Below are 12,106 nucleotides of genomic sequence, written 5' to 3'. Positions count from 1 at the left end.
CTTTTCTTAGCCCTAAATCTCATTATCTGTAAAATAATGGGGTTAGACCAGAGAACCTCTAAGGTTCCTTTTAGCAATTTGATCCTATGAACTTATTTTACAAATGAGGAAACAGGTTTAGAGTGGTTTTAGTTGGCTTGCCTTTTGTCACAACTGTTGGGAAGCAGGATTCAAACTAAGTTCCCTGACTCCATTTCATCAAGGTGTGTTTCATAAGGCAGCTAGATGGACTAGAGGATAGAATACTGAACATAGAGGTAGGAAGGTCTAAATTAAAACCTAGCATCAGACATTTATTAGCTGTGAGACCCTGGAGAAGTCACTTCATCTCTGCCTCAGTTTCTTCATCTGTAAAATGGGGATAATAATGGCAGGTTTGCCATGGAGATAAAATGAAGATATTATTTGTAAAGCCTTTGCAAACCTTAAAGTACTCTTATACTGTTAGCTGTTATTATTATCATCAGGGAGAAAAATCTAAACCCTGTATTGATCTCTAAATTTTTGTTTTTTTCTTTGTGGGTAACAATGTACCTTTTCTTGATATATAGTTTAATTGTTCTGAGAGTCTTTGTAGAGACCTTTATGCTTTTACAAGTATAAGGAAACTTAGAGAAGGTATAAAATCTCCCTCATTTTATACATGAAGAACCTTCTGTTCAGAAGGAATTCTTAGAGGTACTTGTCTGAGGGGTTGGGGTGAGTGCTTTGGTTTAGCTTCCTGTTCTGCTGCTTGGAGGGCCACAATTCTGCTCCACTACCAGGGGCAGTCAGTGGAAAGCATTTGGGAGTTGGCAGAATTAACTGGCCCCTAAGAGTTCATGCTGTCACCTTCTGGCAGTGCCATATGCAGATGCTGTGGCATTAATTATAAAGAAACTCAGAAGTTCTTTGGCTGTCTATAAAACAGCTGTTCCAGGTCAGAAACAGGTTTTGTTCTTCCCCTCCCACTGCTAGCCTGAAGATTTTAAGCTGTGTGCTCCATGTGTTGTTTTTTTTTTTTTAAATGAATAGGAAGAACTCCTTTATTTAATTCAGCCAGCCCTTTGGTCTATAGTGGACCAGGAAGGGTCTTTCATATTTGAAATTTTTAGGTATCTTTTGAAGTCATTCAATCCCATAATGGAAATCTTCTCTGCCAAACCTTTGACCACAGAAGCTATCTGGGAGCAATTTCATTTCCATGCCTCTGCCTGATCTCTTATGAATATGGTTAAGAGCTTTAAAAAGGCCAGAAGTCAGAAGGGAGAAGCAAAGGGATTGGATGTCTGGGGAGAAAACAACCCTGAAAGTTAGCTTTGTTCCCACTGAGATGCTCTCTTGACTTCCTGGGGTGAATATCCCCTTTGCTTACAAAACTCTGATAAACTCACTAAATTAAGAAATGATACAGATACAAATGAAAGTTTTCTTCTCAGTGGTCTCAGGTCTGATTCTTTAGTGTGTTCTGTGTTGGTGAGTGTTTTAGTATCTGGGGTTGGGTGGTAGTTTAGGTCAGATGAATAAAATGGGTGTGTCAGTTGTGGTTTTGGCAGATGGGCTGTGTTTTTCTGCCTTCCTCATATACCAGACAGCCTCAGAGAATTTTAGGCTTTTCCTTGCTGATCCTAGCATTTAGCCTAGTTTTAGTTGATGTTGATTTCTAACTGCTCAGTTTAAGCCTATGCTTTTCAGTGCTGGGACATATAATCTTAGGTTGAAAAGGACTCTGTAGGTCACCTGGTTTCTCATTAGAAGTCTGTTAGGGTGTTAAGAGTAAAGGAGCCCAGATAGAGGCTCCAGATATTAGAGGAGGCCTGGCAAGGAAAGAAAGAAAGGGTAGGTGAATTAGGGGAGCACTGAAAGCCTTACAGGCTCTTTGATATTTCAGACCAAGACTTTTGTTGTATTTAAAATTCTGCAAAACAATTAAGGGAGTCATTATTTTCTGCACTTATTCATTTTCCATTTTGAAATGAAAGATGTGTTTAGGGGAAACTGCCTCTTTTAGAGTTTGCTGCCTATTTGGCTGCTTTAAAGTGTATATCACTGTGTATAAGACTCTATTTCTGGCCATGAGCAGGTTCTGACCCAAGGAACTCCCATCTCCATTTGCAAAGTGAATATGAGAATAAGTGGGTCTGTGTCCTTTGCTCTCCGGTTCTGAAGGGAGACACCAAATCTTGTGATAGTGTTTTGCTCACCTTGTCCAGAAGAGGTACCAGTTGATGCCTTTTTGTCTTCCAGAAAACTTGCCTTTCCACAGGAGTAGTGAGCATGCCTCATTTTCTCATTTATGCTACTCTTCTGTGGCATTTGCAGTTTATACTATTGTTAATGAAACTTCTCAGGTTGAAGTGTTTATGCAAATGAAGGGAAGGGGCTTGAAGGACTATGGGGAAGCTTCCCCTGCCAAAGGTGAGAGCAGATTTATTGAAGGCATAGCTCTGCTTTTGTGTTCCTCATGTTGGTGCAGAATTATGTGAGGGAGGAGGAGGTGTGGGGACCAGCCAGAAGTATTTCATAGCCAGGCTGGTTCATTTGGAAGTGTGACACCTTACATGAGCCAGACTTCCTCCAGCTACACTGTGCAAAGTGAGCAGCTTGGTATTGGTCCAATGGCACAGCATAGCCTGATACTCCCAGATGGCGCTCCCTGTGAGTGAGCACTCACCCCCGGATCCTAGTTTGGACGACTGCATTTGGAGTGGAGACTTCTATCTCTAGAACTACACTTTTTGTGTATCTAAAGGCAAGAAAGTTTGTGTTTGCCTGCCCATGGCCCTTGACCCAGCTCAACCTGACTTGTTAGGCAGTAGGGGGAAAGGTGAGGACCTGGCTCAGAGTGAAAGGCAGGTTACCTGTGCTGGCTTTCACAAAGATGCCCTAGCTTGCCTTGGTGCTTTTTTAGGAAGGTGCTTTTCCTCTGTCCTTGGGGGAATTTGAATCTATTTGGGAAACAAAGCAGCTATCCTGAGGAACAGTGATCATTTAGAGAGAGAAGAGTAACAGAGAAAAAGTTTTCTCTTTGTTTTAAAAGAGACTGGAGAGAAAATTCCTGTCTTCTAGATTTGACTGGATTCATCTTAGTAGGCCACTGCCTTCTTGCCTTCATTGAGTGTTTTACCAGCCTTGGATTGAAGGAATATGATCTCATGAAGTTGGTACTGATATTTAATTGGTCTCTTTTTGATTGTAGAAGGGGCTAACCACTATGTTACCATCATTGCATGTCAATAAGAGAACTGGGAAAGCCTCAAGAGCTTATTAGTATATGTTCAGAATATTTTACTAGAATATATCCTCTTTTAAATGCAATAGTATTGTATGCATGTGCATTTATGTATATAATTTGTCCTATAAATGGTGTCAACAGCATAAACTTGAAAAAATTCATAAAGGATGTCTGTATGCATCATATGCATATCCATTGGATTTTCCCGGTTGGATAGGAAGATGATTTCCTCATTACCGGATTTGAATTTTCCTTGGAAGTTTACATGTTCTAGCCAGCTTTGCCTTGAGAAGCTGGGTTCTGTTGACTATATGCTTATTTATGAGTTAATTTTTGTGGCAGACTTCCCTGACTGACCATTTATAAAGTAAGAGAGAGGTAGGTGGGTTAGCTAACTATAACTTTACCTTGGATAGAAATCACAGATTGTGATCAGGGATAAAAAAGTGTTCATAGAATCCCTTTGAACATTATTTTAATAGGTCAGGCTATTTCCTGCCAGTTTTAAAAACTGATAAAGCCCTAGTGGTTTCTCATTTTAAACCTTGATATCCTAATAGAGTCTCTGTCTCTTTCTTCCTTCCTGTTCTTTCCCTATTGACTTCTAGGCCACCTGAGCTGCATTTCCTTCCCACCCCATGAAGAAGAGTACCTCCAGTTGATGGTGAATTGCTTTCCTTGTATCTTCATCCTCGGCCAGGACTGTAATGCAAAGTGCCAGCTACTGAACATGCTACTGGGGGAGCAGATACTGCCTACCACCAAGCGGGGCAGTGAGGACAGCTGTAAGCGGCGGCGCCTCCACTTCACTAATGGGAAGCAAACTCGGGTCAGCCTGGCGCTGCCTGGCCAGTATGAACTAGTGCACACTCTGGCCTCTCACCAGGGCAAGTGGGAAACCATTCCTGAGGAGGACCTGGAGGTCCATGAGGACAGTGAGGACCCTGCCCACATCTTGGCAGAACTGGAAGTGACGATGCACCATGTTTTACTACAGGTATAAAATATACATTTTCACCTACACATACACATAAACACACACATACACCACCCCTCCAACCAGACTTCCACATCTACTTTTTTTGCTTTAACATTTTAAATTTATTTTGTTTTTATATCCACGTTATTTCCAAATATATCCCTACCCCTTTTCCTATCCAGCAAAACATCCCTTGTAACAAAAGTTGCAAGAAAGAATAAAAAAGCATTTGAGCAAATGTAACCAACACATCAGTGGAGTCTGATAGCATCCTGTGCCTGCTTTTAGTAAACTGGAAGATGACACTGTTTATTTAATGCTAAAATATACAGTGAGTTCTCAGAGACAACTTGAAGTTGAGGGAAATGTGACCTAGTGAACAGAGAAGAGTTAAATGAGTAAGAGACCTGGCTTCCACTTCTGACGTTAGCACTGCTGCTATACAGGAAGACCCCATGCAAGCTGCCTAAACCTTCCAGGTCTGCATTCCCTTGTCTTTGAAATGAAGAGAATGATGTTGACCTCTTTTCTAGAAACTGTGGCAGAATGATTATGATCAGGTTTAGTGTTAAATTTATCTTTTGCTCCCCCTCTTGAAAGAGTCAGAAGAGAGAAGAGAGGGTAATATTGTTAATTAGAGCAAGAGCTTAAGGTTGGAAGCAGAAGTTAGTGAGTTTTTCCTTGGAACCAGCCATCAGTTACTCATCAATTACATAAGTTTGACATAATCGTTTTCCTTAGAAGGTACTTAGATCTGAACATAGACTTATATAATTAGGAGGTAAGGGTGGGGCTGGCTTGATAGAAAAGGCTTAGCAATTCAACTAAATTCAGCAAATCATTTCTGAAGTGCCATTTATGAAGTGTTAGATGTGAAGCAAAATGAAAACCGACACAAGGAGTTTGTAGTCAGATACTTTCACAGGGAATATACCATGTGGAATATGATGAGGCAAAGAAGTGAGTCCTCAAGGCATATTTGAGGAGGAAGGGGACACTACAGCAGAAGCCACAGAGATTTTGTACAACTGGATACCTCCCATTGCTCTCTTTATTTTTCCCTCAAGACCAACTTGCTATTGAAGGGGACACAGATGCCCATTTACTGTAGCTTAGTCTCCATGAATTGCCATGCCCATTTGAATAGTATGTACTTATCCTTGGTGTATTTTCAGATCAATATAACAAATAAGGGACTGACTGTGATGGATACCAAAGAACAAATTTCTGCCCATATAACTCGAGGTTCCGTTTTTCCTTTCCCTTCAGGCTTAGTCCAGCCACCAGACTTGTCTCTATGCCTTGTTGCTGTTGCTTTATGTGGTTTGTCAGATTTTCTTCCATCTCTTCCATCTCTTCTACTCCATTAAAAGAAAAAATGAAATGTTATAACAAAGATGCATGTCAAGCAAAACTAATTTCTATATCATCCATGTCCAGAAATATATGTCTCAACAGCATCTCTACCTCTCAGGAAGTGGGGTCGAATAGTTCATTATCAGGTCTCTGGAACTATGGTTGGTCATTGATCAGAATTCTTAAATCATTGAAAGTGTTTAGCTTTACATTGTTATTGTAATTGTTTTCCTGGTTCTGCTCACTTCACGGTGTCAGTTTATACAAGTTTTTCCAGGTTTCTCTGAACCTATTTCTTATGGCATAATACTATATAATATTTCATTATGTTCATGCACCATAACAATAACAGTAATAGCGATAATAACAACAATAGCTAGCATTTGTATAGTTCTTTAACTTTACACAGCACTTTGCATTTTATCCTCACTACATCTCTGTGAAGTGAGTTCTGCTATCCTTTTTTTAACAGAGGAAACTGAGGCTCAGAGAGTGATTTTCCTGGGGTCAGTAAGTGTCTGAGGGAAGATATGAATTCAGATCTTCGAGACTTCAAGTCCAATGTTCTATTCACTACAGCACCTAGTTGCCATTTCCCAACTGACGGACACTTCATGAATCTTCTTTCACCAAGTGCTCCCTTGAACCCTGCCTTGTTTTGAGAAATTGTGGAAGATACCAAGACTGGATTCCCTTATTTGTCATTCAGAATCAGTTGGCTGAATTGGGCTATATAAATACCTCAAATATGCATGCATCTTCATCCTATTCCCCAATGAAAGATGGTTCCTAAATCTTCTGCCCAGTGTTCAGGCACCAGCCTAAATTAGACCGGTCCCTGAAGTTCAGCCCTCTGCTTGGGGCAATTAACAGCCCTCTTGCACATTTCTCATGGCAATGACAGAGAACTCTTTGTTTGACTCTAGTTATATTTAGGACAAGTTGGCTCCAAACAGCCCCTCCAGTTGATTGGAAAGGGTGGCAAATCAAGGAAACATTTGACTAAAGGAAGCCAATATTGAATAAAGGGAAATGGGATGTTCATTTTGAACTGTCAGATTATCAAAGCAGACTTCCCTCCACCCTCATCCTCTCTTACAATGCTCATTCTTCTGAAGCCTTGCTTTAATGATTTCATGTATTCTCAGTAATTGGTTTATTTTAGACTAGTTCACATGGCTAATTTCAACATTTTACTTGTAGCTATCTAATAATTTTGAGTATTTTATTATATTTGTTGACAGTTACTAAGTTTATAATAAAAATTTTTTAAATAGTCATAGCTAAGTTCAATTCAGCATATTTACTGAGTACTCTCTACATGCTTGACACTTCAGTAGGCAGCTGGAAATGTGAGTCTAATATAAACTTGTTATAGTTACTATATTAAATCTTTAAGACATAAAAGAATAACCAAATAAGCATACAAAAGGAGTAATGTATTATTAAAGAAACTCCAAACTCAGAAATGAAAGTGCCACAAAGAGCTCTAAAATATAGTTGCAAAATAATTACTGATTTGTCTTGGTAGAAAGTTTCTTCACTGACACTTCCTAACACTAATGAAATCACAGGCCTGGACCAAAAGAAAACCTATCGAAGAATCAACAAACAACTAACACACAAAAAAATGCAGTTGAACTGTGTTTCATTTCAAACCCATCTACAGTTTAACTGGGAGTTAAAAAAATGCTTATCTTCTGTCTTAGTATTAGTTCTAAGACAGAGTAGTGTCAAGGGTTAGGTGATCTGGATTAAGTAACTTGCCCAGGGACACACAGCTGGAAGTGACTGAAGTTAGATTTGAACCCAGGTCCTTCTGATTCCAGGCATGGTTCTTTATTCACTGTGCTACCTAGCTGCTCTGTTAACTGGGAATTCTTTTTTTTTTATTCAAAGATATTTTATTTCCCCAATTACATGTAATAATAATTTTCAACATTTGTTTTCCAAAATTATAAGATCCAAACTGTCTACCTTTCTCCTTTTCCTCATCCCACTTGGAGATGATAAGGAATTTGATCTGGGCCATATCATGCAAAACACTTCTATTGGTCATTGTTGTAAGAGTATACTCATACTAAACCCAAACCCCAGAATAAAACCATAAAAGCACTGATGTGAAAGATAGTATGCTTTGATCTGCATCCATCCAATTCATCAGTTCTTTCTCTGGAGGTGAAAAGCATTTCCCCATCATACATCTTTCAGAATTGTCAACTGGGAATTCTTAATGGAAAGTTCAACACCAAAATGATGTTGCTAAGCCAAAATAATCTGAAACCTTGGCTAGCTTTTGTTACCAATTGAATCAGACAATACTGCAGCTGGTCAGCACCTTGGACTAGTTCTGTCATGTTCACCAATTATATCCTTCTTTACTAAGGCACTTCTCTACTGGTTTCACTGTTTGCTAACTGCTACATCTTGCCCCTTTTCTCATTCTCTCTCCTTATTTAGAGAATGAAACCTGAATTCTCTGAACGCTTCTTTCTCTCCACTCATGTCTTAAAGTTAGAACTGCCTGAATTTGAGTCTGGGATCTGCCATGCACTGTCTGCACAACCTTGGGCAAGCTGCTTAGATTCTATCTGCCTTTGTTTCTTTATCTGTAAAATGAAGGTAATGATCTGAACTGCTACCTCACAGGACTATAACTGTGAAGCACCATAGAAATGTGCTATGGTGTTGGCATTATAATTATGAGAGTGTAAAAGAAGAAGGACTAGAGAATTGAAGCAAAAATTATATTTGCTTATCTGACTTAGATTGCTTTTTTAGGCTGTTGGGATTCTTATGATTATTTCTGGGATAGGCTATTTTGATGCTACTGCATTAACTGAGCCTTTTCTTTTTCTTCTCTTGCTATTAATTCAAGTGCTTCATGGCTCCTTGGGACAAAAGCATTTGTCACCTTGTTGTCAGACCACCACTGACTTGGCTGTGAGCTTAAGGTACAAGGTGGAGCATATGAGGACATTTTAAGCTAGACTAATATCCTAAAACAGAAATATTAGAAAGACCCCAATTAGCAAATTAATTTAAATTCCTGTTCACATTAATACTTTTATCTCTAATTAAATGATTGTTTGAAATAAAATTTTCTCTCTTCACTAATGTCTTTCAATGAAATTGTAATTTTGTATTTCCCAGAAGTCTTTTCACACACTAATGTCAGTCAGTGGATTACAAGATCTTACTTAAATTAACATTTGTTATACTTGTGTAAGAGTTATAAACACATTGTTGTATTCCCCCCCCCCTTAAGAAATTAGCCTCTCTTATTAGTCTTATTTTGGTAGCTTTTAGGCCACTGCTAACAAAATAAATCCAGGAGAGTTATACATCTTTAGTTAAAGATTTAACTTCACTGAATAGGAGGCAGAGTTGGACTTAGGAATGAGGAAGGCTATAGTATAAAGAGATGCTCTGTGAAAAGAGCTGGCATATGGAAGAAGGACTTACTCCTCTTGGCCTTCACAGTGCAGAATAGGATTATGGGGTGAAAATTACAAGGAAATAAGTTTAAGCTCAATGTAAGGAGTCATTTCCTAGAATAAGTTATTCCAAAATGAAATAATGAGTACCTAATCACATATGTTTAGGCATAGGCTAGACCGCCTCTCTCTAAGGATGTTATGAGGGATTCCTCTTCTTTTTAAACTCTTACTTTCCATCTTAGAATCAATGCTAAGTATTGGTTCCAAGTCAGAAGAGCAGTTAGGGTTAGGCAATGAGAGTTAAGTGACTTGCCTAGGGTCACACAGCTACGAAGTGTCTTAAGCCACATTTGAACCCAGGATCTTCCATCTCTAGACATGATTCTCAATCCACTGAACCACTTAGCTGCCCCCAAAAAGGATTATTCTTTAGGTAGATTTCAGACTAGGTAACTGCGAGGAACTTCTGCAGCTTGGAAAGTATGGAATTCTAAAGGCTACCCCAGGGCAAAAAACTTATTTTGCTGAAGGAATAGGGGTAAGAGGAGGGTATAGAGTTAAGATAAGAAGGAAAGAAAAAAAGACCAAAGGAGAAATTTATGTGGGTGAGAAGAGAAAATAAAAATATTCTAAGAATATATTTAATGTAAAGAAGTCTTGACAATCAGGGAAGAGGTAAGGGGAAAAATTAGAGATGTATTGAAAAGGGATAAGGAAGTTCTAGTATAGGCTAAATTACTGGTTCTTAGAAAGTAGGCACCTATATTCTCTGTTTTTGTATTTCCTTCCTTCCTTCTCTCCTTCCCTTAACATTTTATACCAATATTATATAGCAGTGGTTCCCAAACTTTTTTGGACTATTGCCCCCTTTCCAGAAAAAAATATTACTTAGTGCCTCCTGTCACATACTATTACCGCCCCCTTTACAGTTATTCACCACCCCCAAATGCACCTGTGGCCATCACCACTCCCCTGGATCGCTGCAATACCCACCAGAGGGTGGTGGCGCCCACTTTGGGAATCACTGTTATATAGCATAGTATAGTATTCTTAGTCAGTTCTCTAATTAAATTGAGGGTCTATAGGTTTGAGAGAGTAGTTTTTTGGTTTCACTATAATACTATGTCTGTGTTTTAAAATCTGTTTTTGGCTAAATATTAAGTTAACAGAATACCATGTGAAGGTAGTAATGAGATTTCCTAATATACAAAAGCAAAGAGATTGAATTTTTTTAGTCTTCAGTGTTATGGGTGATTCATCCTAAAAGATAATATAAAGAAAGAGATTTCAAAAGAAAAGAAAGAGAAAAGTTTCAAAACATTCTAAAACCTTCTTGTGTATCTCACTTCCCCTTGCTGCCTTTTATCTCTGTTATTACATTTCTTTTTCTCTCTTAATCTTAGGTTCACACCATTCTATTCCATATCAATTTTCTCTTCATTTTTTCCTTGGGGCTATAACAATTGAATAGTAGTCAGTGGCTAGAATCTTGGTTTACAGTTTTGTATACTTTTAATCTACAGAAATGGGACTTTGTTTTGTATACTTTTAATCTACAGAAATGGGACTTTTAGTGTGTTAAAGTTATTGATTTTTCTTTGACTTTCTTTTCTAATTTGCTGACCCTGAAATAGTTCTGTCTGTCTGTCTGTCTGTCTGTCTGTCTGTCTGTCTCTCTCGTCTATCTGTCTGCCTGTTTATCTGTTTATAATTCAATCTACAATCTTCCTTTTACAGATAAGGAAACAGAGGCAAATAGAATTTAAGTGACTTGTCAAAGTTGTACAGCCTATAAATGGTGGAGCCAAATAGAAATTTTACACAGAATGCCTTTAAAGATGTCATAAGAAGTAATTTCCCCCAGTATCTCTCCTCCATTCCCATGTCCAGCAACCCACATTCTCTGAAACATCTCTTCTTTTTTTAAACTTGAATCTTATTTACAGTTTTTCTCTTCTTTACTTCGAATAATGAATGAATGAACAAAGTATTTATTAAGCTCAACATATTGGGGAAAAGTCCCAGCTGAAAGGCAGATAGAAAGGTTCCTGGTCCTTAGGATGCAGCTGTGTAGCAGCTGTGGAGATGGAGAATAGTGACCATAATAACAATAGGAAACATCTCTATGGCTTCAAAGTTTGCAAAGTGCTTTACCTGTATGAGCTCATTTGCTCTTCACAACAATCCCGATTTTACAAATGAGGAAGCTGAGCCTCCCAGAGCTTAAGGAACTTGCTTCAGGGTTACCCAGCTAGGAAGTGTCTGAGGCAGGATTCCAACTCAGGTCTTCCAACCTCCAAGATTAGCACCGGTCTACTCTGCTGCTTAGTCCTTCATATTCCCTGGACTTTATAACTCATAAAAGGTCTTTTAGCAGTGATGAGAAATGGAGAAATGACATTATTATGAGTGTTTGGCACTTTTTAAGCAGCCAGCATAAAAAAATACTATATAACTTCTTGCCTTCAAAAAATGCTTATTAACTCAGATGTTAATTAATGATGGAGCAGAACAAACAGTTCTTTCAAATACCTGATATTTGTGAGGCACATCTAGTACTTTTGCATTTGGGTGTTACAAGTATACATATGCTTACATTATGATGATCTCTCTTGTTTTTGTAAAATGCCAGGTGTACTTGGGTGGAAATTCTGGCCCCTTTCCCAAGCCTTGCTTCTGTCCCTCTTTCTAGCTTACCATATTGACTTTTTCCATCACAAAGAGAGAAACTGGTTACTAGGTCTTTGTTGGCTGTTGTGGTAACAGCTTCTGGTTATCTTACATAGATCTTGGTATCCTTTGGAGCTTATTAGGCAAAGGAAGCCCCCTATTGGGAGTTTTCCATAGTAATCCTCTTGGGGTATTTGGATTAGGAAATGTATACCATTTTTGGGAAAGTTCATGGAGTCAGACTAGTCAGCTAGACTAGTAAGGCCTAGAAAGAGTCAAAGTGTTTTTCTTAAGAGGCTCATAGTTGGGAGTAGCTGGGTAGCTCATGGATAGAAGACCCAGGCCTGGAGTTGGGAGGTCCTGGGTTCAAATCTGGCCTCAGACACCAACTAGCTGTGTGACCCTGGGCAAAGTAATTTAACCCCCATTGCCTAGCCTTTACCACTC

At 38.7% G+C, this 12,106-nt stretch overlaps 1 protein-coding gene across 2 annotated transcripts in view; it reads left to right on the top strand.

Moving 5' to 3' along the window:
- Positions 1–12,106, top strand: part of DSTYK (dual serine/threonine and tyrosine protein kinase) — a 60,249-nt gene that overhangs the window by 28,735 nt on the left and 19,408 nt on the right. For both annotated transcript variants that reach the window (XM_044673043.1, XM_044673042.1), the window contains exon 2: positions 3,823–4,211. In XM_044673043.1, the coding sequence (XP_044528978.1) occupies positions 3,823–4,211 (389 nt within the window). The remainder of the gene's footprint in view (positions 1–3,822; positions 4,212–12,106) is intronic.

This window comes from Gracilinanus agilis, chromosome 4 (genome assembly GCF_016433145.1).
Source record: "Gracilinanus agilis isolate LMUSP501 chromosome 4, AgileGrace, whole genome shotgun sequence".
Lineage (NCBI taxonomy): Eukaryota > Metazoa > Chordata > Mammalia > Didelphimorphia > Didelphidae > Gracilinanus > Gracilinanus agilis.
Note: the sequence above shows the minus strand (reverse complement) of the source record. Positions and strands in the feature narration are given on the sequence as shown.